The sequence below is a fragment of the Leuciscus leuciscus genome (assembly GCF_965113295.1).
Source record: "Leuciscus leuciscus genome assembly, chromosome: 24".
NCBI lineage: Eukaryota > Metazoa > Chordata > Actinopteri > Cypriniformes > Leuciscidae > Leuciscus > Leuciscus leuciscus.
In genome coordinates this window covers 21023012-21047075 of record NC_138723.1, presented here as the reverse complement: position 1 = coordinate 21047075, position 24064 = coordinate 21023012, and the positions used below count along the sequence as shown (strand labels likewise).

The 24064-nt window shown below is 39.1% G+C and overlaps 4 protein-coding genes across 12 annotated transcripts in view; 3 read left to right on the top strand and 1 right to left on the bottom strand.

Moving 5' to 3' along the window:
* cux1a (cut-like homeobox 1a) overlaps positions 1 to 6166 on the top strand; it is a 123041-nt gene extending 116875 nt beyond the window's left edge. For all 7 annotated transcript variants that reach the window (XM_082158244.1, XM_082158241.1, XM_082158245.1 and 4 more), the window contains one exon: positions 1327 to 6166. In XM_082158244.1, coding sequence (XP_082014370.1) covers positions 1327 to 1771 — 445 coding nt within the window. In that variant the 3' untranslated portion in view covers positions 1772 to 6166. The remainder of the gene's footprint in view (positions 1 to 1326) is intronic.
* On the bottom strand, positions 5855 to 8388 carry dnajc30a (DnaJ (Hsp40) homolog, subfamily C, member 30a). Its single transcript, XM_082158290.1, has one exon. It carries the CDS (start codon positions 8332 to 8334, stop codon positions 7258 to 7260), a length of 1077 nt encoding a protein of 358 aa, XP_082014416.1. The 5' UTR covers positions 8335 to 8388; the 3' UTR covers positions 5855 to 7257.
* Positions 8389 to 10130: 1742 nt separating this feature from the next.
* Positions 10131 to 14800, top strand: kctd7 (potassium channel tetramerization domain containing 7). Its single transcript, XM_082158294.1, has 4 exons — positions 10131 to 10735; positions 11781 to 11950; positions 12486 to 12664; positions 13096 to 14800. The coding sequence occupies exons 1-4, from the start codon at positions 10442 to 10444 to the stop codon at positions 13470 to 13472; spliced, it is 1020 nt and encodes a 339-aa protein (XP_082014420.1). The 5' UTR covers positions 10131 to 10441; the 3' UTR covers positions 13473 to 14800.
* Positions 14801 to 14949: 149 nt separating this feature from the next.
* Positions 14950 to 23836, top strand: rabgef1 (RAB guanine nucleotide exchange factor (GEF) 1). Of its 3 annotated transcripts, XM_082157381.1 has the most exons (11): positions 14950 to 15015; positions 15800 to 15992; positions 16170 to 16363; positions 17560 to 17697; positions 18089 to 18109; positions 18788 to 18954; positions 19045 to 19126; positions 21108 to 21240; positions 21656 to 21747; positions 21830 to 22086; positions 22430 to 23836. In XM_082157381.1, exons 2-11 carry the CDS (start codon positions 15814 to 15816, stop codon positions 22829 to 22831), a joined length of 1665 nt encoding a protein of 554 aa, XP_082013507.1. In that variant the 5' UTR covers positions 14950 to 15015; positions 15800 to 15813; the 3' UTR covers positions 22832 to 23836. The 3 variants fall into 3 exon arrangements, with proteins under 3 accessions (XP_082013507.1, XP_082013508.1, XP_082013509.1); XM_082157382.1 differs by lacking the exon at positions 18089 to 18109; XM_082157383.1 differs by lacking the exons at positions 17560 to 17697; positions 18089 to 18109.
* The last annotated feature ends 228 nt before the right edge of the window (positions 23837 to 24064 follow it).

Here is a 24064-nt window from a genome sequence, read left to right as displayed (position 1 = left end):
GTAAAAGTCCTCAAAACAGTTACAGAAGACAAGTAAACAGTCAGCAATACAATAAGAACAAAGAAACTAAGTTACAAACTAACCAACAAAAAATACAACAGAACAAATTACAAATTAAATAAACAGTCTTCACAGTGGTATTCAGATAAGTTTTAGCCTACAACAAAAAATTGAATAAAGTAAACACATTAAATATAGACTAATCCTTATTAAAACTACAGTTTAGTCATTCAAGAGTAGTGAGTGATTTTATCTTTGTCTTTTGTTGTTTGATTAACAATATCACTGTTACATAGCGCTCTTTCTCAGTGTTTACATTCACTTAAGACATAACCGACTGTGTTTACGAGGATACTTACCAAAACGGCATTTCGACATATTTGTGTGTAGGCTATTTGACCGTTTAGGCAAGTATCTAAAGCCCACAGTATACTTTGCTTATGCACGTTCCGCCCCGTCTCGGAGCGTGCGCACAGGAGTCTGCCTAGGAAACAGTATCTCTTTCGCGGCTTAATACACTTTTAATAACACATGTTTAATATCAAGCACGTCCTGCAGTTTAGCAGCAATAGACTGCATTTTACAACTCTCACTTATTTGGTTGATTTGGATGTCAAGTTTGGGCTTTTAGGGAGGAACGAAAGTGCACCGCTGTGAAGGAATGGAAGGTGCGCAGAATAGAATGCGGCAGCTGCACAATAATCGTTTCACGTCGATTATCTTGTTTTCATATTCGTTGGAAGCCGAAATCGAAATCGAAAATCAATTACGATTAATCGCACAGCCCTAATATAAGCATCCACACAAATTGACAATAATATTCTGCCTTAAATGCTAGAGCTTGGGTGGATACTGATTAGCTGTCAATGTGTTTATCGTTGATCAGCTGTAAAAAAAATCATTCTGAAAGTTATTCCAATTATATCGTTCTTCTGTGTCGTTATACTTGTAGTGTGGACTTCCCTATTCTCATAGAATTAGAACGATTATTCACGAGTTCACACTTACATCAAATTAAACTGAGTAAAGATTATGCGTATTTGGCGTGCTGTCCGGGGGAGGGCTCCGGGCTCCGAATTTTTTGCCCGTACCCAGAGTAATGGAGGTAAGTCTTCTGTATAAGTCCTCTTAATTCGTTGATTGGGTTGATTAACTGAATGTGCTCCATTCGTGTTTAATTAGCTTTGATTATCTGAATGTGCTCCACAGGTGTTTAATTAGGTTTAATTATCTGAACGTGCTCCTCCCGAACTTTGTTAATAAAACATCATTAGTTACCACTTGCCTGTATTCCCGTTCTCATGAGTCTTGTTCTTGTTTTCGCAGGTCCCGTATCCGACGAGAGCTCTTTATAGAAGAGATCCAGGCTGCGGCGGGCGAAGGCGGGTCCCCATCGGCGCGGGCCGGGAAGTCTGGGGGCGAGGGAGACAACAGCTGCGACGGCACTGAGTCCGACAGCACAGCGGAGGGCCGACCGAGTGGCTCAGAGGAGCGCAAGCGCATCCTGGAGAGCCCCGGCCTCAGCCACAGAGACGAAGAGGGCGAGGGCGAGTTCCCCAGCGCTTCGGGCACCAGCAGGCCACGGGGAGGTATCATAGACAGCCTGTTCGGCATTCCGGAGTCCGTATCTGTTCCCACTGCCGCTCCAACCCCCTGCCGAAACCCAAAGGACAGCAGTCTGCGCAAGAAGAAAGCAGCCAACCTCAACAACATCATCCATAGGCTGGAGAAAGCGGCGAACCGCGACGAGCCTCACGAATGGGAGTTCTGAGCCACCGCCATGTTGTCGTTTTATTCTCACTTTGTCCCTCACTGAGCTAACCTGGCCAAGCCTGGTGCACACACACCACCGGTTAACCCAAGGGTTTTCAAATCGCTGTTTAGAAGTGGGCTATCAGAGATGAGAACAAGAAAAGGAAATGAGTTTTTAGTCTGTTTATTTTGTGAAGCACTTAACAGCCCTGCTGGCCACAGGGCTGTAACACCATTGGGTTATGGTGAAGACACAAAACTTAAAAGCACAGGAGAGGGAGCGTTCCCCACTAAATATTCTCAAGACTGGCGACAGTCACAAAAAAAAAACAAGTACACACTATGATATCACAGTGTCTCTATTTCTAGTAGAGATGTTCTCACCAACATGCTGAATAACTGTTACAATAATTTATCAGTTCTCAAGACTCTTGGGAGTTTCCTCTTTTGTATCATGTATGCTTCGGCCATCAGCAGAGACTAGTTCGAACCGGTTTCAAACCAAAAGTCAAGCATTTAAAAGCAAGTGTTGGCTGAAGGAACACGGGTGCACCGTCCCACCTGCCTCTCCCTCCCTACCCCAGAGGAGGCCATCCAATGGCTATGCAACTCTAGTACGCAATGGATTCCAGCGTAATGGAACCCGCATTATTTTCACAGTTCGGAAGCTTCTCCGATGTGAGAAGAAAATCCTTTTTATAGCAATTAAGTTGCCACCGAGAGATTGCACAGTCAGTTGACTCTAAACAGCACTCCTTTTGATTTTACACGCCAACGGCCTAAAAGAGAAAAAAAAATCATGCGAACGAAAAATAATCGTCGTAAATAAGAATCCACGTATCATGCAAAAATTCATACTGTTGTAGTAAGGTCGACGCAAATGGGAGATGGGAGAAATTTCGTAACTTGATAGCTAAGTGTCAATTTTTATCGTTATTTAGGTCTCTTGTAAGGGTAGCGCTCGTTTATTTTTTTTTCCATAGCTTTAATCGCCTCCGCGACTTGCGTTTTGAAGCTCGCAGAGGTCTTGTTTAATAATAAACGTCCTTTTAGGCCAAAACAAAGACAGATAGTGAAGAAAAAAAGGATTTGTACAGTACTTTGAGTAAATATTCCTGACAAGATATTTTTTAAAGAGAATGAACAAGCCTGATTTTTATCCTCTTATAAAAGAACCATACATCAGAGACCTCTAACCAAGTTGGGCGGTTTGGGCCCATAGAATTACAATTCTAATCCAATATCTATGGTGTTATAAATTCTAATTCTATGGTGTGGCCGTGGGCCACTGCACTGTATGGGCTGGTCCTCAGCACCAGGGTACCGGACGCTGAGTATGCGGGCTCTCGTGCAAACTCGAAACTTCAGGTTTTTCACCAGCTTCTCCATTCGCTGTTCACACGAGCTTTTCAGAGTATGTTCACGGCACGCATCTGTCCTCCAAGACAACTGGAAAAACACCTTGCAAAATGGACTTTTTCATACTGTACATGACGGAGGACTCGGGACACATCTTCATCCACATTTCTTGTTTAACACATAAAAAAGAGGAAAATATGTAGATTGTGAATGAAAAGCTCTTTTAACGTTAGGAACCTGAGGTGAATCGCTACACATGCGCGTCAGAGGACGCGGCGAGGACTTTGCACCTCTGTAGAAACGTTCTTTCTCTCCTGAAACACCTTTCAAAACCTGCTCACTTTTCACCTCCGGCCCTTGTGTCATTGTATGCAGTTGATTTTGTGAACGAAAGCACAGAACGGTGGTGCCACGCGCTCGTCTGTGTGCGAACCTTGAGTGTGAGGTTGTTTGTGTGTGTGAGTGTGTGTGACTGTTGACAAGAGCGATCTATATTTGTATATTACTACTACTACTCGCCACAGGCTGTGGAAGCAAACACCTCCTCACGTCCCTAAGCTATTTAGCAGTCCTGCAGCATATCACATAGTACATTTAAGTTCTTTTTATTTACACGCATAAACTAATGGTAGATTTTTTTTTGTTTGTTTGTTGGTGTGGTTTGCTTATTTATAGATGCTGTCTTTTACATATTGATGTCTTATATTGTTATACGTGTTCTTTTTTTTGTAATGGAAGGGACTATAAAAGGTCAGGTTACATATTTTTAGACTAATAGACTGCCGGCAGTATTGGATTACATTTAAATGATGTACTTTTGATACATGTCTATTGATTAATTCTGAAGATTATCATTTTTTTTCTTTTCATATATTTTACTCTGTTAGTGAGCTGGATGAACAGTTGCTACGTTGACAAAGGAAGCAGAATTATATGTATTGCATTAATGATTTTAATTAGTACGCATTTTAGATGTTTTAACAATTTAAAAAAAAATGACAATTCAAGATGAATTGCATTTGGCTGTATTCACTCTACAAAGGCAACCCGATTGATGCTCTTGAATTAGGTTTTCAGGTAATTAATTAACCTGCGAACGTTCTGAGATTACATTTGTTATCGCAATCAAGCTTAGTTGCTACATTGAGCCAGTGAACAACTGGTAGTTAACGTCACTGAAAATAGCTGTTGCTTTGAGCTGCACCTTGAGGAATTGGTCTTTTAGGTTTTTTATTTTTATTTTTTAAGTAGGAATGAAATTCACTTGATGTCGTTCGGTTGCGTAAAAATTTACGCCGATTAATCTTGGAGAACAATGTCGGTTTAAAACTACCTTTGGCCTTTTTTATATGTGCCAATGAATGATTCAAAATCAAATTAGTCTCTTTAAGACCTAACGAAAGCACAGAGAGATACTTCATGAACCAATGTTTTATCAGAATATACGAATACGTCGAAGCCCGTGACTGTTTATCAAACTTTCTCTCCACATCTAACATTGGAGTGCCTTCACTGAAAACTGTTCGCTATTAGAATCGCGTCGTCTTCATTCCAAGTAAGTGATTGGAAATATCGTGTGTCAGATACCACGTTTTAGCAATTTTCGCCAGCAAGTTCAATAATAAGGTCTCATCTAGTCTCAGGTCATAATATTCTGTACTTTTAGGGTGTCTGTATTGTTTTATCTGAGAGAAAACAGCTGTCCCAGGATTCAGGCTTGGTTATGAAAAAAACCAAAGTTTTTACAATGGCAATTTCAATCGGTTAACTCCACATTTTTTTGTCCCAAATGTCGTTTTAATCATTTCTAGGCATTCATTAGATGTTTTATTTTATTTTGTTATTGTGTTGTATTGTAACGGTAAGTTTCCCCCGCGCTGGAGGAAGTTCACAGATGGATTTGGCATGTGGAAACTCTTAAATGATTTGTAAAATAGACTGTAGTGTGGACCAAATTGTCAAAACAGACAAATCAACTTGTAAAGACTCTTTTCCGATCATAAACATGTGATTTCAATTGAAGAAGAAAAAAACACACATTTAAGGAGCACATTCAGATCTGGTCTATATTAAGGACGCTTTTATATGTCTGCCACGTTCTCACTGACTGAACCGTAACCGTACTGTTGATATCATGGCATGAAACACTTAGAATAACACTTAGAAACAACGAGTTTCCAGACGATTCTCAATGCAAGATGTCCAGCACTTTTTCTCTGCTTTTTGCTAATATTTTTCTATGGAAAGTATTGCAGATGACTAAACACATCAACATACGACTGCACAGACAGCACATTTATATGATTTCTTTTTAAAAAAAAGACAAAAAAAGAAAAAAGAAAAACAAAGCAAAAAAAAAAGAAAAAGATCATCATTATTGATATTACATTGGTAGTCACGAGTAGCATTAATGTAGATATTCGTCCGTAGCTTAGTTCGCTAGTGGTGTCATAATTGTTACCTCGTTTATTCCCTCACACTTTACATCACTTCCTGAGACAGTATGTTCTTTCTTCACCTGAGACAGTATGTTCTGAACAGCCACAATTTGTTTCATTGTATCCCAGATGGAGATTTTCTCTCTCTTTGTTTTTAAAGTTGTGTAATTGTGTTACATGTGAGGCGAGCACGACGATTATACACCTGTCTCAGCGAGAGCAACAATTTAACGTAGTTATCATGATTCATTTCGACCAACAATCTATGGAAATGGGATGTCTTGATCACGACATTCAGATCTCTCTTTTTCTCTCTCTCTGTTGTTGCTCTGTATGCTGTAATATGGGTAATATGAAGCCTTGTAATGAAATATGACAGGCAGCTCCCAACACAAGCTGGTATCCTATAGATTCTCCTTAGGTCTCTCAAAGCTCAGGTAGAACCTCGGTTTAGCACAGTCCTTTTGTCCATTAGTTTGTTGGTGACACTTTCCCTCTTACACCTGCTAACGACAGTTGTATGGTTTATTTTTCTATGTGTCATGGTTTTGAACCACAAGATGGAGCTGAATCCTCCATTTTACCTGAATAAAGACTCTTCCACTTTGTTCTCTTGATATGTATTTAGTTCGGTTGGTTTTTCCTTTGTGTATCATCATGTAGTCTTGTATTCTGTTCCCAGCGCTGTTCTAATCCAAAATGAAAAAAGCAATATCACTGTTTGAAATTCATTATATTATTATTATTATTCCTCATAACCACCATAGGTGTATTAACTGAAGTAAATATCTTTTGTACAAACACATTATCACTGTACTCTGCATTTATTTGAGTATTTCTGATGTCAGAAATTTGAACCCATGTTCAAGCAGCCCAGGTCAAGCATCATTTACATGTCTAAATGTTTTATGACAACAACAGTTATGCACATGTGTATCTATTATGGGGATGTGTCTTTAAGCACCCAAATGAAACTACAACACAAAAGTCTCAAAAATAAACATTTACTGCTAGAAACACCACACTTCCATACAATCAATGACCGAAGACAAAGTTGCTGAAATATTTTGAATAATTTATTTTTTCTTATCTACATCCACATATTCCTCCATGCATTTAAATAACCAGAAGGTACACTTAAATTGCATTGTTGTAATTTCAGCAAATCTCCATTTCCAGGTTCATCCCAATGTGAGATTGAACCAACATTTTGTATTGGCAGTCGACATTCTTATAGCCAATCAGAACTCCAGAACCTTTCCATCATTCTTCCAAGTGATTTAGTTACACTTTAATTGTCATGTCACAGACGTTTATTTGAACACAATACTTGACAGTTATTATAAAATTTTAATTGGTGGCTTAGGTGAAGTGAAGCCAGACAAATAATATTAATAAACTGGTAAGTTTTTACCAATGGCCTTTGTGCAAAATAAAGCCATAAGTGTTTATTATTCCTTAGATTTTGAATACAGTTCAACAGATGAGGTAGAGCACACAATTATAGCTACAATGGCACAAATGATAATATATAATTATCATATCATGTGGATATTTAATGGATATCTTGCCAAAGTATTAACTTTGAGGGGGGTGTTGCAACTGTCCGTATGTAAAAGAAAAGGTAAATGTAAAATATCAGAACCATATATTTGTGTGTTGACTGTTAAAATGTGAGAGATATGCTTCAAGTATCCCTGTATCATAATCACTTGCTAGACTTTAGGCTAAATAAGATTGCCATTGCCATAGCCAGCATTAACCCCACAGTGATCTCCTTCAACCTGCCCAGTTTCACATCCTCATAGTTCTCCTTCCTCTTCTTGAGTATCTCTTCTCTGCGCTGCCGGAGCTGCTTCTCTCTCTGAAGTTGTTCTCCATAGTGTGATCTGATGAAGGTATCAAAGTCGAAGATGTTTTGCTGGGCGACTCCAACAGAGGGGGAGTGTCGGGCTCTGGTCTGCTGTCCTGATGCTGAACTCTCTCTACCAGTGGGTTTACTGGATCCCAGCAGGTCTGCTTGACTCAGGATCCCTCGATTATATTTCCTCCTCAGAGCTTTATTACCCAGGACGTGGTAAGCCTCACTGATCTGAGAGAACATGAACGTGGCCTCCTCGCTCCCTGCATTCTTGTCCGGGTGATATATAAAGGACTGTTTATAGTAAGCAGTCTTGATTTGAGCATGCGTGGCTGTAGGAGACACTCCCAAAATGTCATAATAACCAGACTTTGATTTGTATAGTGGCTCATCTCGACTGCCGTTATTTTGCGAGCCACTGTAAGCTCTGGTGAAAGACACAAACTGAGAATTTGCAATTCCATAGAGAGTCTTTTTATGAAGTTTTCCATGTGTTCCCCAACTTGAGCTCTTCCAGGACGGCACGTGCACTGGAGATGCATTAGACTTAAATACACGACAGATATTCCATTTACTAATATTTCCAGAGCAGAAGTTCAACGGTACTTTCAAGCTGTGTGTATCTCCACCAGCACCCGTGAAGCGGGAGAAGAGTCTGTTTACATTCTCTTCTGAAGTCTCCAGAACAGCCGGGCTGGTTTCAGAAAGTCCTTTAACAGCGCGGACACTCTCATTTCGAGTCTCACAGAGCAGTAGTGACTTTGTTAAAGCTGCAACATAAGCTGCCTGTGAGACGGGTTTATATTCTTTATCCAAAAGCGGGAGATTTTGCGGTTTTAAACGCTTGTAAGCTTCTCTCCCGAACCGGTGTCTGACCTCCGCCATTGCGCAGACTGAGAGATCACCTAAAACAACAAACCTCATCAGTTTCCGTGAGCAGCAGAGTGACCAATCAGATTTGCCCTTCTTTTCAGGTTGAGTGAAATTTGGCCAATGCCGTGCGAGGAGAATATTTCCATGAAAGAGATTGGTGCTCGTTCAGGCTGTTGTTACATCATAATTGTTGACTGTAGGATATGGGTCATTCCTACAATTCAATTTTTAAAATGAAACACAGTTTTTGTTATTCATTTATTTATATTCATTCATAAATTATTTATTTATTCATTAAATAGTATAGGTCAAAGTATCAACATAAAGTGGACAGTAACTATCACTATTATTACTTCAAGTTAATCACTAAAATGTGTTTTTAGATAATGTTACCATAGACATTTAATTGTAATGAAAAAAGTGTTATTTCAGCTGCTCTGTGTGCAGGAGAGAATGACCGTAGATGATTTTAATGGGCCCTAATAAAATTCTATTCCGTAGAAATTTAGCATTATAAATGTTATTAAATGTATTGGGGACACATACAAAAACACTTAATTTATCCTGGTAATGCACTGCTTTCTAAATTCAGTTCATTTAACTTTTATTTGTATAGTGCTCTTCACAATATAGTTTCAAAGCAGCTTTACAGAAAATGCATGTGTACATTACCATTTAGAGTGTTATCAGAGGTGACTGCTTACAAATAATGTATTTCAGAAATGTAGCCTACATAGCCTATACAAATCACGCAGTTAGCTAACATCCCCCCAGTTCCACAGACAATTCTTAAGTCTCAGACTAAAATGCATGTTTGAGCTGTTTTAACTGAAAAACAATATCTTTGTCTCAAGAAGTCAAGATTGACACCAGTAATGTTTTTTCTTTTCTTTCTAAGGCATGTATATAAAAGCCTAGTCCTGGCTTAATTTAAGCCCTGTCTGTGAAACCAGGCCAATTATGTATTAATTTTGGGCAGACACTATGAGCTTATACTGAAGTAATTACAAGTTGTGAGCATAATGATTACAGTATAGAATTTAGCATTGGTGCATGATGATTCAGAGTTTGCATCATCTGAAGTCCTTGCAGGAGTTGGAGTCATCTCCTCACAGGTTTTGTGGCATCTGAAAACTTCATAGACGAGGCTGGATCCAAACTGGAGCTGGGCAGCTGGCATACCCTCTAGTTACCTCAGAACAGAAATAGAAAAGCAATGGAAAATAATTAATGTAGCTGCTGTTCATAATATTTCAAGCAAAGATAATAATGTGTATTCAATCTGATATAACTGGAGCACATGAGATGTATTATGTGAATGCTTGGCTAAAGAGGTGTGTCTTTAGGGTCGATTTAAACTTGGCTAGTTGTCTCTAAGCTCCAAACATCAGGAAGGCTATGCCAGAGTTTAGGAGCCAAATGCGAAAATGCTCTCTCTCCTATTGGACTTAGATATCCTAGGTACAACCAAAAGTCCAGAGTAACACTATTTTGGAATCAGAGAATTCTTAAACATGAATAAAAATTTATAACATATAGTGTGTGTTTGTGAGTATTTTATATAGCCTAACTAATTTAAACTCTGCCCTACATAAAAGTGAAGCCTGATGAACTACGTGTACACAAGTTAGGCAGGTTTGTAAATCTCAATGTTTACGCCTGTAGCGGAGAGTACACAGCTGAAAACATTCCAAGGCAGCGATATTTTTTTTCCCAGGATGGTAGGGGAAGACTCATGAATATTCATTAGGGAAGTCATCCCTGATTGGTCTGATGAACTACCCCTAACCCCACCCCTAAACCTACCCGTCACTGGGGGTCTTATGACATCCCTAACCCCGCCCCTAAACCTACCCGTCACTGCGGTTAAGACCAATCAGAGATTACTTCCCTAATGAATATTCATGAGGCTTCCCCTACCATCCTGGGGAAAAAATATTCGCTTCCAGGCGTGCGCTGTCACATACGCAATTTGCGTACGTGCTTTACCGAGCACAAGAGGAGTCTCATATCCACCTGATCAGCCTGTAGACCACGCCTCTCGCGCGGGGTGTGCACTGTGCAGTGCTACCCTGCCGTCCTGGACATCATAACAATCGCTAACAGTCTACGTGTGGGCCTGAATCTAAACTATTATCAAACCTGCTGTGGTGTGTGCATGCAGCATAATGGAGCAGGCGAAACAAACGGAGAACCGCCTCCGCTTTCCTTTAGCGCAGCAGCTCCGCTCCAAATGGCAACATCACGGGTGAGGAGGTTCGCGCAGGAGGGGCGGATGGTCCCTCCTCAGCCGAGAGTGATGGTGGTGTTTTCGGCTGCGAGTGACACTGAAAATCAGGGAGATGCGATGTCGGGCACGGACACCGGGGAAGAGGAGTATCGCAAACCAGTCATACCTGTCCCTAATCTTAATCTAGGGAAGTCTCTTCGCACTTTAGACGCACCTGAGGAGGTAAGTCCCCGAGGTTTAAAGAGGATGTGCTATTATTATCATCACAGAGTAGTTTGTTGTACTATAAGTGTGATTTATGAAATGTTCACTATCATCTGCGTTTTCCCCAATGTGATTCTTTTTCCAAAAATTATCTGGAGGAACCGTGTAGTTCCCCAGCGTTTTGCGTTAATCATAACCGTTTCCATAGGCAACAGATGTATTGATTGTGTTTGCTTCCCGATTACTGCAATCTGATTGGTCCTTTATCCCAGTGGGGCGGGTGAACGTCGCCTTTGATTGGTTCACTTCACATGTCAATCAAATCATATCAACTGGATTAAACTAATCGCGTTTTGCACTGCAGAGTCAGACTGCTGATAAACACAGAGTGACCTGTCGAGATGTGTAATATGCTTAGTCCAACACCCGGGTTTTAAGAGAATTTAAACATTTAACAGCATTCCATAGTAGGTAATGTTTCAAAAGTTCAGAAGATGCTAAAGATACTAGTCTCAGTCCTGGTACATAATGATTACCCTCATTACAGTGAAATATGTTATAACTCTATCTGTTTTTGAAAGAAATGTATACTGAATTTATTAAAACAAGTGAATACATTTATAATGCTACACAACATTTCTATTTGAAATCAATTCTGTTCTTTTAAACTTTCTATTTATCAAAGAATCCTGAAAAAAAGGTATCCCAGTTTTCACAAAAATATTAAGCAGCACAACTGTTTTCGACATTAATAATAATGTGACACTTAAGACTGATGAAATGTCTTTGCCATCACAGGAATAAGTTACATTCTAAAAGGTATTAAAATAGAGAACAGTGATTTTAAATTGTAATTCTGTTTCACATTAATATTATTTTTACTGTATTTAATGCAGCCTTGATGACCATTAGAGACTTCTCTCAAAATCATTAAAACCGTCTTACCCAAACTTTGAGATATTGTGTACATTCAGACTAATGTAAAATAATATTTTTGTTGCTTCTCTCTCTCTCTCTCTCTCTCTCTCTCTCTCTCTCTCTCTCTCTCTCTCTCTCTCCATAGTTCCCCGAGGTCATCCCCCTGAATGTAGGAGGGACATATTTCACCACTCGGCTGTCCACTCTGCGACGTTATGAGGACACTATGCTGGCCGCCATGTTTAGTGGCCGCCACCAAATTCCCCGGGATGCAGAGGGACGATATTTCATCGACCGAGATGGAGCATATTTTGGGTTAGTGTTTAGTTTAGTGAATATCTGATTATGTTTAGTGCCTAGTACCCAAAAATACAAAGCAAACATTATGATTATCTGAATTTAGCTTTTGTTTTTATTATTTCATCAGTGGATGACTTAAAGGGATAGTTCACCCAAAAATGAAAATTCTGTGATCATTTACTCTCCCTCAAGTTGTTCCAAACCTGTATGACTTTCTTTCTTCTGCTATACACAAAAGAAGATATTTTAAAGAAGGTTGGTAATTAAACAGTTGCTGGTCCCCATTGACTTCCATAGTATTTTTTCTTTTTCCTACTATGGAAGTCAATGGGGTCCATCAGACATTTGGTTACCGACTTTCTTCAAAATATCTTCTTTTGTGTTCAGCAGAAGAAAGAAAGTCATACAGGTTTGGAACAACTTGAGGGAGAGTAAATGATCACAGAATTTTCATTTTTGGGTGAACTATCCCTTTAAATAACTGCTCGATATCCAGTTTAAAATCGCATGCTTATTAGAAGTGCTTATATATACACTTCTCTGGCTTTAGGGATATTCTGAATTTCTTGCGAGAAGGTGAGCTGCCTCAGAGGGACCGTGTTCGTGCGGTGCACAGAGAAGCTCAGTATTATGCTATTGGGCCTCTTTTGGAAAGCCTGGAAGACACGCAGCCACTTACCGGAGAGAAAGTGCGACAGGCTTTTCTTGATCTCTTGCCCTATTATAAAGGTAAAATAAAATAATTAGGGGTGTAACAATACACTCATGCCACAATTCGGTTCGATACACGATAATGATCTCAAGATACGGTGCTCTCACGATACTCTGAACAAAGCCAGAGTAAAAATAGATTTTTTTTTAACTATTACTTGTAGCACATATGGTAAACGGCGATCGCAAACAGACCGACTGAGGGGAGCCCCGCTTTCTCTAACTCGCACTGGGCCCCGCCCCTTGCTTGGCATGGCCCTGGTCTTTACCATAAATTTAAACTTTTATTTTGGGTGAACTATACATAAACATATTGTCACTATCCACAATGCATGCTGCTTTTTTTGTATTGCGATAATGCAATATATTGCTACACCCCTAAAAATGATAAAGAAAATGAATAAAAAAGTTGTTTTCATTTGACTAAACATTGTTCCATTTTGCTCCAGAAAATCTTGAGCGCATTGTGGAGATCGCAAAACTTCGCGCCATGCAGCGGAAGGCTCGCTTTGCGAAACTGAAGATCTGCGTGTACAAGGAGGAGATGCCTATCACCCCTTATGAAAGACCGCTGTTCAATTCGCTGCGGTTTGAGCGTTCAGAGAGTGAGGCCAAGCTGTTTGAGCACCATTGTGAGGTTGACGTGTCCTTTGGGCCCTGGGAGGCAGTGGCTGATGTTTATGACCTTCTTCACTGCATAGTGAGCGACCTGGCAGATCGTGGCATCTCTGCTGACCAGCAATGCATCGGCGTGTGTGACAAACACCTCATCAACCACTACTACTGCAAAAGGCCCATCTATGAGTTTAAAATCACCTGGTGGTGAAGGGGAAGTGTTTTAGCAGGTGTTTTGCCAAGAACTGAGATCAAGGACCGAGCAAGTGATGTTTGCTACTGCTGTCTACAGTTACAATGAACCAGCAAGATCATGGAATCTTTCTCGAAATGAATGGAAATAATAATGACAAGCTTTTGAATAAGATGGCTGTTATTATGGCAGTTCCTCTTTTGTTTCTTCATGAAACTGCAATTTGCAACCCAAAATTTTCTTTATGGGCAGCTCTATCGATTCTTTAGTTTTTGTAAGTAATCGTTTAACTTAGTTTCTTTAGAATAAAGCCGGAATTGTTCCCTCCAGTTGTTGTTTTAAAGGGGTTTTCTGGAATCGACCTCAAAGGAAGTGAATTTATGTGAAATTGTTTTCTGTTCTAATTATTACGACATTTCTGCAAAGTACGCTTTTGTGTTAGGTGTAATGAATGTATTAACAGTTTGATCAAAGAATCAATCAGCTGGACTCACATTGGGAAATTGGACGTTTGTTATTGCTTGTGATGTATTTCTTAAGAAGGAAACCTTTTTTCCCTACAGTATTTCAAATTATTTTACCCCCATTTGTTTAACTTAATTTATATATGTAGGACCTGATCTGTATTATGTTGCCAGTGATGACAAGCACTATCATGAAGATATTGACTTTAACTAATACAAAGGTCTCATCTGGTATTTACAGCCACCCAAAGCTTCACATAAAGCCTTCTTAAATAACCATACACCACTAGGCAAGCATACAATTATTGATTTATGTAAAATAAAAACCTTCTAAAAAATGTATTTTTAAGAATAAGTTTACGTACGTACTACATTGAATATGACATGTCCTGAATATGAAGCAAAAGAAGTATATATTTAAAATTGTTCTTAAAGACTGTTAGCCACCTTATTGCAGGTTAGATTGCCTATTTTGCTATTCTTTGACTCTTTATGAAATTATTTTCTTCTGCCAATAGCTTTTGACCGCGCTTTTAATTGCCATAATAACCCTCAACAATTGCATATGATTTAGCAGTATTTGTTAATTTAATCATCTGAAACCTCTGTCTCTCATTGGATTGCTGTGAGAGCTGTGAAGGCCACATGAAGTTGCATGAGCTCTCTGTGTTTTGGCAGCAGAATATCTAATGCGAGATAAAAATGCCTCTGATAATCCTAACTGGGCTTTATTTTCAGTCTTGCCCAGTTTACTTTATGTTGCTTATTTATTACCTGATGCATATTATTTGTTCTCTGTTGTACATTTGGTGAATACTGTTGTTTGAATTTCTTTATTGTTCTGGCTCTTATTGTGCTGATAATAAACCATATATTTTGCAATTTATTAGAAACAGGCCATTTTTTTCATTTTAAACGTTTATAATAATACTTAATTTATCAGATTGGATGAAATACTTTGATGTATGCGCTGTATTTCTACTAGGGACTGTTGACATTTTGGAGCTCATCCCACCTATAGCCCCGCCCACACAACGCATACCAACAGTCGCGAGGATATGATGTCATTGTGACCCGGAGAAGAGACCGCTGACGAGGTATCTGTCGCTGTCCGGTAGATTGACATTGCTCACAAAAACTTGCTGTTTTTGTTGAAAATGTTTTGTTTAATGTAGTTTTAGACGGAATGATACATATTTATCTCATATCCTGCTGACCGTGAATTATTGCGTTTGTTTTTACCGGCGTAAATTAGCAGTTTTGCTAGCTTGACGTGTTTACGAAGTGAATTGCATTCAATGTTATTTTCAGTAGACGATATATTTTCTAAGTTGATTTTAAACTCCCCATTAGACATTTAATAAATGTTTAGTTAGCGCTGAAAATAAGCTACAACCCCCGGTATTGGACGAACGATGTCAGTATGTGATGTAATACTCGGGAGTTTAATGTCATGTCACCAGTGTTGATCAGAGTGTTTGTGTTTTCAAGCCTTTATTTCGTTAAAACTATAAAGAGACGAGACCAAACATTCTTGAACTACTTACTTTTTTCATTTCGATTGAGATGCAGTTGTTTGACATCAGGTCTCATTCGCATTTTAATTTATATATATATATATATATATATATATATATATATATATATATATATATAAAATAATCCTTACGCTTTAGAGCGAAAATATTAATCTAAGTGTGAATATCTGATATTCACATTAGTTTCACTTTCAGCTCTCCTCAGATTGTTGAAATGACTCCTCATGTCTCGTTTTTAGCAATGTTGACATCTGCGGTATGTTCTGCATGAGTTGCATGTCTATTGTCTTGCTGCATGTACTGCAGACAGGATATGCAAATTCCAACCTGTTTCTTTACCTAGACAAAAGAGACACAATGAGTCAGCGCTCGGAGCGACGGGGGATCCATGTGGACCAATCAGAACTGCTGTGTAAGAAAGGCTGCGGTTACTATGGCAATGCTGCCTGGCAGGGCCTGTGCTCCAAGTGCTGGAGGGAGGAATACCAGAGAGCCCGGCAGAGACAGATCCAGGAGGACTGGGCTCTGGCGGAGAAGTGAGTTGGGCATGCTGCTTATGAAACTCTCATGAAGGTGGAATTAAACTCTAGTGCTTGTGTTTTGTTAGTTTAAGTATTAAGTAAAAGAATCATTCTACGTCGTCATGAGAGAGATCCATAAAGCAAAAAATGATGTTCAGACAGACTGATGTAATGACGTGCTTCCTGTCGCAGGCTGCAACGAGAAGAGGAGGCGGCTTATGTCAGCAGTCACAGTTCCTCTCAGACCCAGCCTCCACAGTCCCACTCTCAGCCCTCTCTCGCCACCTTCTCCAAGTTTGAGGAGAAGAAAACCAATGAGAAAACCCGCAAGGTCACCACCGTGAAGAAGTTCTTCAGCCCCTCCTCCCGCACGGCACCTAAAAAAGGTACGAGGAGGGTGGGATTGGAGCGATATGAGTGTGATTATTGTTGTTTTGCAGTGGGAGGAGTCAGCTGATGACCAGCTGTGGGTGTGGCTTGTGGATTCGATTTGGTGTTGTTCGTCTGCAACCGACAAAATTAATATTTGCCCTTGATAAAATATGCCTTAGGAATATTATCATTGGTTGGACAAGCAAAAACTGGTTTAAAATACAGTGGAGCTGAGTCAGTGCTGTAGATTTTTCCTTTCTTTGCCACTTTTCCCCTAGTGCCCAATATAAAAAAAATTCACTTTTGCTTCTAGATTCCCTCTGGAAATCATGCCTGTTTCATATGCAAATTACTTCCCTTATCATCATACATAGTTCCATTTTGATTTTACCATGTCATTAGATGACATCTCTCTGATAAAGCCATACACTGTGCCTGCATGCACCATCCAAACAGCAATTTGGAACTTGTACTAGTTTAATATTAGTTTATTAGACATAAATGATTGTAATTAAAAGGCTTTATCATTGAAACGTCAAGTATACACTACCGTTCAAAATGTTGGGGTCAGTAAGAATTATTAATGACGTTTTTTTCAATTAATCAGTAAGGTTTTTGAAAGAAGTAATTTGATCAAAAATACAGTAAACACTGTAATAGTGAAATATAATTACAATTTACAATAACTGTTTTCTATTTGAATATATTTAAAAATGTAATTTATTCCTCTGATGGCAAGGCTGAATTTTCAGCATAATTACTCCAGTCTTCAGTGTTACATGATCCTTCAGAAATCATTATAATATGCTGATTTGCTGAAATAAAAATCTTTTGTAACATTATAAATGTCTCTTTATAAAAAAAATTATACATTTTATCAACATCCTTCTTAAAAAATAAAATCTTACTGACCCTTAACTTTTAAACATTAGTGTAATAAATCTTTGCATGATTTGATGCATTTGTTCATTTGTGATCACATGATTTTATAATTTGTCTATAATTTTTTTATGAGATGATTTTATTTCATCAAGTGATCCACCATTCATCTCTCAACTTTTCTTCATCTCGTTGCTGTTCTGCCGTTCTGTCTGATCTCCGCCCCACCTCTCCCACATTTTCTTATGGTGCCACATTTGTAATCCCCCCCCCCCCCCCCCCCTCCATTTTTGTGTCGCCCGTTTCCCTTTGCCTACCCTGGGTGTTTTAGTCCCCCCTGAAAAAGAAAGCGAGAAACGAGAGAAAGAGGAGAAGTTGCAGGGCAGGAGGGAGAGCCATGGAGAAACCCTCCTGAGGGATCTGAGGGGAATTTTTACCCAACCCTGGGATATGGGCTCCCCCACTGAAGGTAACCGACAGAGCCTGAAGAAAGATCTGGGGTAATGAAAAGGAAACGTGGGTGGAGATTGCAGTGTTTGTCTTTTCTGAGGTGGACCACCCCGTTTTTGTGTGTTTTGATGTTCTGTGTTGAAGAGGTAGCTGTTTAAAAGTGTCTTTACTAAAAGTATTTCACAAAGTACAACAAACATTTCAGAGTTCAGATTTTATTTGAACATTTTATGTTCCCCTCAGATGTTCTTTGTGACATACTGCCCTGATCTATACTGTGGATTTGTTCATTTCTCTATGTTACTTGTGTGTGTGTGCGTCAAAAGACATGATTTCACCCTACCATTTTTTTTAATGTTCACTGTCTCATTGTCATGCGTCCTCCTCTTTTCTTGTCAATCTGGTGGCAGCTCTGGTATCGAGGCTGAGAGGTGGGTATTAGTGCTACATCACTGTAGCCCTCCAGCACAAATCACAGAAAACAAACCAGTGCATTAGTGTTGTGTATATATATGAACTGCATGCATTCAGGCTGAAATTCTTCTAACACTCCATTACTGTCAATGGGGCGTTCAGAAAGACAGGTGCAACAGCATTTGGTGCGTCTGTTTTTATGTAGTGTTTAGTTAAAGCATGCTTGTACCAGAATTCTCTCTGTTCATTCAGCTACTCTATTACCATCTTTGACTCTGGTCTGATGTCAAAGGTGTTGGCATGGTAACAGATCAATATTTCAGTTGTGTGGCCTACTTTTGAGAAGGTTGTTCTCTCCCATTATGGGCTACAAATTGATTTGGACTTGTGAATATATATATATATATTATGACATTTTACATTGGTTTATTCAGTGGAGTTTTTCTTTATTCTTTGCAGAAAGTCTAATTCAGCCTTTATTACTTAACTAATCTGTTGATTTTTTTTAAGACATTTGGCTACCCATTGGACTTTGATTGTTGTAGAATGATGGGAAACTACTTAATTTCACATGACATTCTGCAATGAAAACTGACTCTGCTGAACTTCCATTTTCATCCGATCCATTTTAATATCCACTTTATGTTCATACAGTTTGTTTGTAAACACACTGTGCGCTTATTTCTGTTCCTCAGAGAGCCACGAGGGGAAAACGCCCAGTCCTTCCATTACCCGTCAGTCCAGCATCGAGACCGATCGTGCGTCACAAGACTTCTTGGAGTTCCTCAAGACCTTGCAGAAGCCCGGCAGAGAGATCCAAAAGCAGAGCCGCGCTTTCATAGACAGCATGGGAAATAAAAAGGTCAGAACCAGGGTCACATGCCCATATCAACTTTTAGCTGTTAATCATTTCAATAAGCATATTTTTCTTTGTATTTGTTCGGATATGCAGGATCTTAGTGCTGAAGAACTGTCTGAGTGTGTGCAGGACTTCTATCAGGGCATGTCTGACCGACTCTTGAATCATTATAAAGGTAGGATTCATTCTTCAGAGAAACCTAGCAGTGCTAAATCTGTCTAAAAAGACTCAAGTTACTGGTTTGAATCACTCGAATTGCTCATTGAATCCATTTGAGCGACTACCGAATGCACTTACTGAACGGATGTTTTTTTGAAATCGTATTTGAGAGAAGATATTATCTAAAAATGTTGTATTTACTGGCGGAGGCAGAATTATTTAGAAAGCGGGAAATATTTACAAAATGGAACCTTTTCATCTTTGTTATTATTATTTAAATATGGGCAGACTAGGACATTAACAATTCTAAAATTGCAGTCAGCCATCCCCTTCATGGTGCATTTTAAGCTTTTTGCAGCACGAAACATTAGTTTTTAGAGCATGACAAACTTATAAATTACTTATGATTTTTTTGTTTGTTCAATATTAATTTAAAGTGTTTGAACCTGATCAGAGATTTTTGAAAAGTTTGTAAATGGCAGCTATAAGATATGATTGGCTAGTTGATCAAATTCAGCAAAATGATAAACCGCAATGCCATTGGAGATCATCGAGGACATTTTGACCTAAATTCAGGGGGGGCAAATCATTGTTATTTTGGTATATTTATATACTATTAATATTTATTAATATTTTGAATTAGCTTTTATTTTGATATTTTCAGTTTCCTTTTAATTTTATTTAAAATTTTAGGAATTGTATGTGCTTTTGTCCTTTAAAAAAAAAATGTTTGTATAATATTTATTTCAGATTTATTTAATTAAACAAAAATATTTTTTTAGAATTTTAGTTTTAGTTAACAATAACTACACTGTGGCAAATCCTGTACACCCAGCCACCATGTCTGCTAACCATCAAAGAAACTTCATTGCTGTCCCAGCATGGTGACGTGGGAGCAGGTTTGTGTAACAAACTTGAGATGAGCATCACAGATTTCATGTTTGTTAGGAAAACACAAGTATGTGAGGTATCTAAAGGATATTTTGTTGTATATTAGTGGAAGGGGCTGTTCTCTGTAGAATGCTGTGATCGGATCATTTTCTCCACTTCTCTGAGAAGTCTCTGATTCATGAGAATCATCCTTTATGCCCTTACTGAAGCATATTTTAATGGACTGTGATAGTCTGAACTCTGTTAGAATTCGTTCTTTTTCAGTTGACTCTTATGAATGCAGCCATGTCACCCTGTAGCCCAAGACCGGTTGCCCACTGAAGCTAAGCATGGTTGAGCCTGGTCAGTACCTGGATGGGAGACCTCCTGAGAAAAACCAGGTTGCTGCTGGAAGAGGTGTTAGTGAGGCCAGCAGGGGGTGCTCACCCTGTGGTCTGTGTGGGTCCTAATGCCCCAGTATAGTGACGGGGACACTATACTGTCAAAGAGCACCGTCCTTCGGATGAGACGTTAAACCGAGGTCCTGACTCTCTGTGGTCATTAAAAATCCCAGGATGTCTTTCGAAAGAGTAGGGGTGTAACCCCGGCATCCTGGCCAAATTTGCCCAGTGGCCTCTGTCCATCATGGCCTCCTAATCATCCCCATATACTGATTGGCTTCATCACTGTCTCCCCTCCACCAGTAAGCTGGTGTGTGGTGGGCATTCTGGCGCAATATGGCTGCCGTCGCATCATCCAAGTGGATGCTGCACATTGGTGGTGGTTGAGGAGATTACCCCTTCTATGTAAAGCGCTTTGAGTGCCGAGAAAAGCGCTATATAAATGTAATGAATTATTATTATTATTATTATTATGAAAAGATTTTTAATGAAGTAAGACCAGATCTAGTTTTAGAATTTTTATCTAAGATAAAAAAAATAAAAAAATCATTCCTTTTTAATCTTTCTCGCTACGAATATAGCCGGGGTAGCTGGGATGGCATTAAACTATAAACAAACAAACATTCATATTTAGACTTAACTTTTAATGGTTTGAATTTTTTTGCCAGAAGTCAGATGAATGCTTCCTTTACAGATGTAAACCTCAGTGTGTTCCTCTTTTTTCAGGCTCCTCTGAGAAGGTGGACAGGGTGATGGACCAAGTGGAAAAATACATCATGACACGTCTCTACAAGAGCGTCTTCTGTCCAGAGACCTCAGATGATGAGAAAAAAGACCTGGCCACACAGCGCAGGATTCGGTCAGCCAGTGTTATTTTAGTTGTATTTATATATTATTATTATCGTATTTTTTATCATTTGAAATAAGCTTTTATTTTAATATTTTTCATTTTTAGTTTAAGTTTTTGTAAAATATTTTAGCAATTTTAGCACTTCAGCTTACTTTTATTTCAGCTAGTTACGAAGGCAACATTTCTAATTTCCGTTTAAGTTTTACATCTAATGTTTATATTTATAGTTCAGTTTTATTTAAATGAACAAAAACTCTTTTTAATAGTTTTGTTTTTAGTTAACAATAACAACATTGGTAAACGCTTCATATCATTGTAAAGTTAAAGAATGCATATTCCTCAAGAAAGTACAGTATAATGCTTTTACGGCATTCTCCTTGAAGGCTTGATTAGCTCCTTGAAAAATGGTTGGCTGGTTTTTCAGGGCCTTACATTGGGTAACCATTCAGATGTTGTGTGTTCCTGTGGACGAGGAGATCCCAGAAGTCTCTGATAGTGTAGTCAAAGCCATCACGGGTGAGTCTGCAAAGCTTGGTATTATTTTGTCCTTTATTTGCTGTTTTCCATCAGAATACAGATTTTATTTTGTCTACCACAGATGTTATTGAGATGGACTCCAAGCGTGTGCCCAGGGATAAACTGGCTTTCATCACCAGTTGCAGCAAGCATATATTCAACGCCATCAGGGTCACCAAGAACGAACCAGCTTCTGCAGATGACTTCCTACCCACCCTCATCTATATCGTGTTGAAGGCCAACCCGCCACGGCTGCAGTCCAACATTCAGTACATCACACGCTTCTGCAACCCCTCAAGGCTCATGACAGGAGAGGATGGATACTACTTCACTAATCTGGTGGGTCTACACATAATTTGAATGTGGCCATAATTTGGCATTAAACTAATTTTCGTGGAATAATTTGGTTCAAAACTGTAAATTTTTCTTTAAAATATATGCCACTTAGTTTGATATCTAATGCAATGAAATGAATACATTTTTAACCGTGGCAAAAGGGTCCAAAAACAGTTTAGGGCCACTGTAATTACTGCTGAAATTTGCAGGCTGATTAGTCAGATGGCATTTGGGAATAAACCTTCCTGTTTAGTCTAGTCTAGTCTAGTCTGTTGGATTCATGTGTTTTCTTTGCAATTTTTCATTGTATCTTTTCAATTTCATCTTCATCACGTGTTCCCTGCAGTGCTGTGCCGTTGCCTTCATAGAGAAGCTGGATGCCCACTCCTTGAATCTCAGCCCTGAGGACTTTGAGCGCTACATGTCCGGTCAGGCTTCCCCTCGAAGGCAAGACGATCCTGCAGCCTGGCTCCAGAGTGGTTCCCGTTTCAACCCAGCACTTAGCCAGATCCATCAAAATCTCAGCGTCCTATCCAACCTTGAGAAAAGACAGCAGCAGGTCATGGAGGGGGCGCAGAGCCTGCAGACCGAACTGGCGGAATGGCAGGACAGCGTGGCCCGCGAGGTGCAGGAGATCCTGGAGCGATACCCACTGGAGATCAAATCACGAGCATCCGCAATCGATGCGGAGAACGTGGAGAACGACAGGCTGCCACCCCCCCTTCAGCCGCAAGTGTTTGCGGGTTAGCATAGCATAGTTTCCTGTGTGAATAAGCCAGAGACATGGTCGTACCAAGACGGGTAAAGCATGTTTTTATATGCAATGACTGCTCTCGTCCAAGATCTCTGCTCCTTTTCTCCCCATATTTGGGCTGTTACCATTCCATATGCTTTTTAAATGCTGACACAGTCCCCCGTTACATCTTTTCTGCAAACATATTCTTGTCGGACTACTTTTGTGCTGCTGATTCAAAAAGGACGAGGCAGAGCATGAAACTAAATACGATTTTCTAACCTGGTTTTAGAAGATCTGTTAGAAGTGTGATGTACTTTAATACATGTGCTGTTTTAAATTACTGAATCAAATAGCTGCTAATACGTCCTTTAATATGATTGCGAATTTGATGTGATCGTAAACCACATATCAGCTTTTCTCATGTAGATAATTCATGTTCACTGTAGGGTTTCACCCCATGACTTAGTGTGATGTATAAAGTGTTTTGTCGCTCATACTGTATACTTAGGAAATTTAAAGTTGAATCCCATGCAAAAATTTATGATTTTAGGAGAATTTGTGTATTTTGGTACGTTTCAAAGATGGTCATTCTTAAATGTTTATTCACATAATCGATGGGATATAATGTTGTGCAGACATTTCAGCAATAAACACTATTTACATAGGAATTTGTTTACTTACAAATGAAAATATTGGTATAAAGCTGTGCATTTTCTCATCTAAAATGAATGTGAAATTCTGTCATGGTGGCCACAGGTTGTACACAAATAACAACTCTGTCTCCAGCCAGGATAATGTTTTGCATTTGTTGTCAGCATTACACATAACCAAATTAATCGTGATCCTGTTGTTACTTTTAAAACTGCCCCAGCTGTAACTGTAACAGGTACTCAGCAAAACACTATATTCTTGTGGAAATAATTGGTTTCATTTACAGTAATGATGTTGATTTATGACTGTGTGATATTTTAACTGAGCTGCTTTATTTATGATGTAAATATAACCTGAGGTGTGTTATTTTGCTGTCTGTGAATGATTATTTATCACTTTGTAGCAGCATAATATATCAGCATAGCACAATGCTAACGGTAGAAATGGTCAGAATGGAAAATAAATTGTTTTATCGCCATATTTTTAATCCCAAGGCTGACAATATTTGGAAAATCATGTACCTTTCTTTTGTACCGAAGCATACTCTAAATGTGTGTAAAGTTGAGTATTGAATCGGTGCTGTATTTATGCATG

Bases quoted from the DNA above. Each gene is read 5' to 3' on its own strand.
- kctd7 (XM_082158294.1), top strand. From the start codon at position 10,442: ATGCAGCATAATGGAGCAGGCGAAACAAACGGAGAACCGCCTCCGCTT. The intron at 10,736-11,780 runs GTAAGTCCCCGA...CTCTCTCCATAG, and splicing joins CTTTAGACGCACCTGAGGAG to TTCCCCGAGGTCATCCCCCT. The intron at 11,951-12,485 runs GTTAGTGTTTAG...CTCTGGCTTTAG, and splicing joins CGAGATGGAGCATATTTTGG to GGATATTCTGAATTTCTTGC.
- dnajc30a (XM_082158290.1), bottom strand. From the start codon at position 8,334: ATGAGGTTTGTTGTTTTAGGTGATCTCTCAGTCTGCGCAATGGCGGAG.
- rabgef1 (XM_082157381.1), top strand. From the start codon at position 15,814: ATGAGTCAGCGCTCGGAGCGACGGGGGATCCATGTGGACCAATCAGAA. The intron at 16,364-17,559 runs GTACGAGGAGGG...TGGGTGTTTTAG, and splicing joins CCGCACGGCACCTAAAAAAG to TCCCCCCTGAAAAAGAAAGC. The intron at 17,698-18,088 runs GTAACCGACAGA...ATCTGGTGGCAG, and splicing joins TATGGGCTCCCCCACTGAAG to CTCTGGTATCGAGGCTGAGA.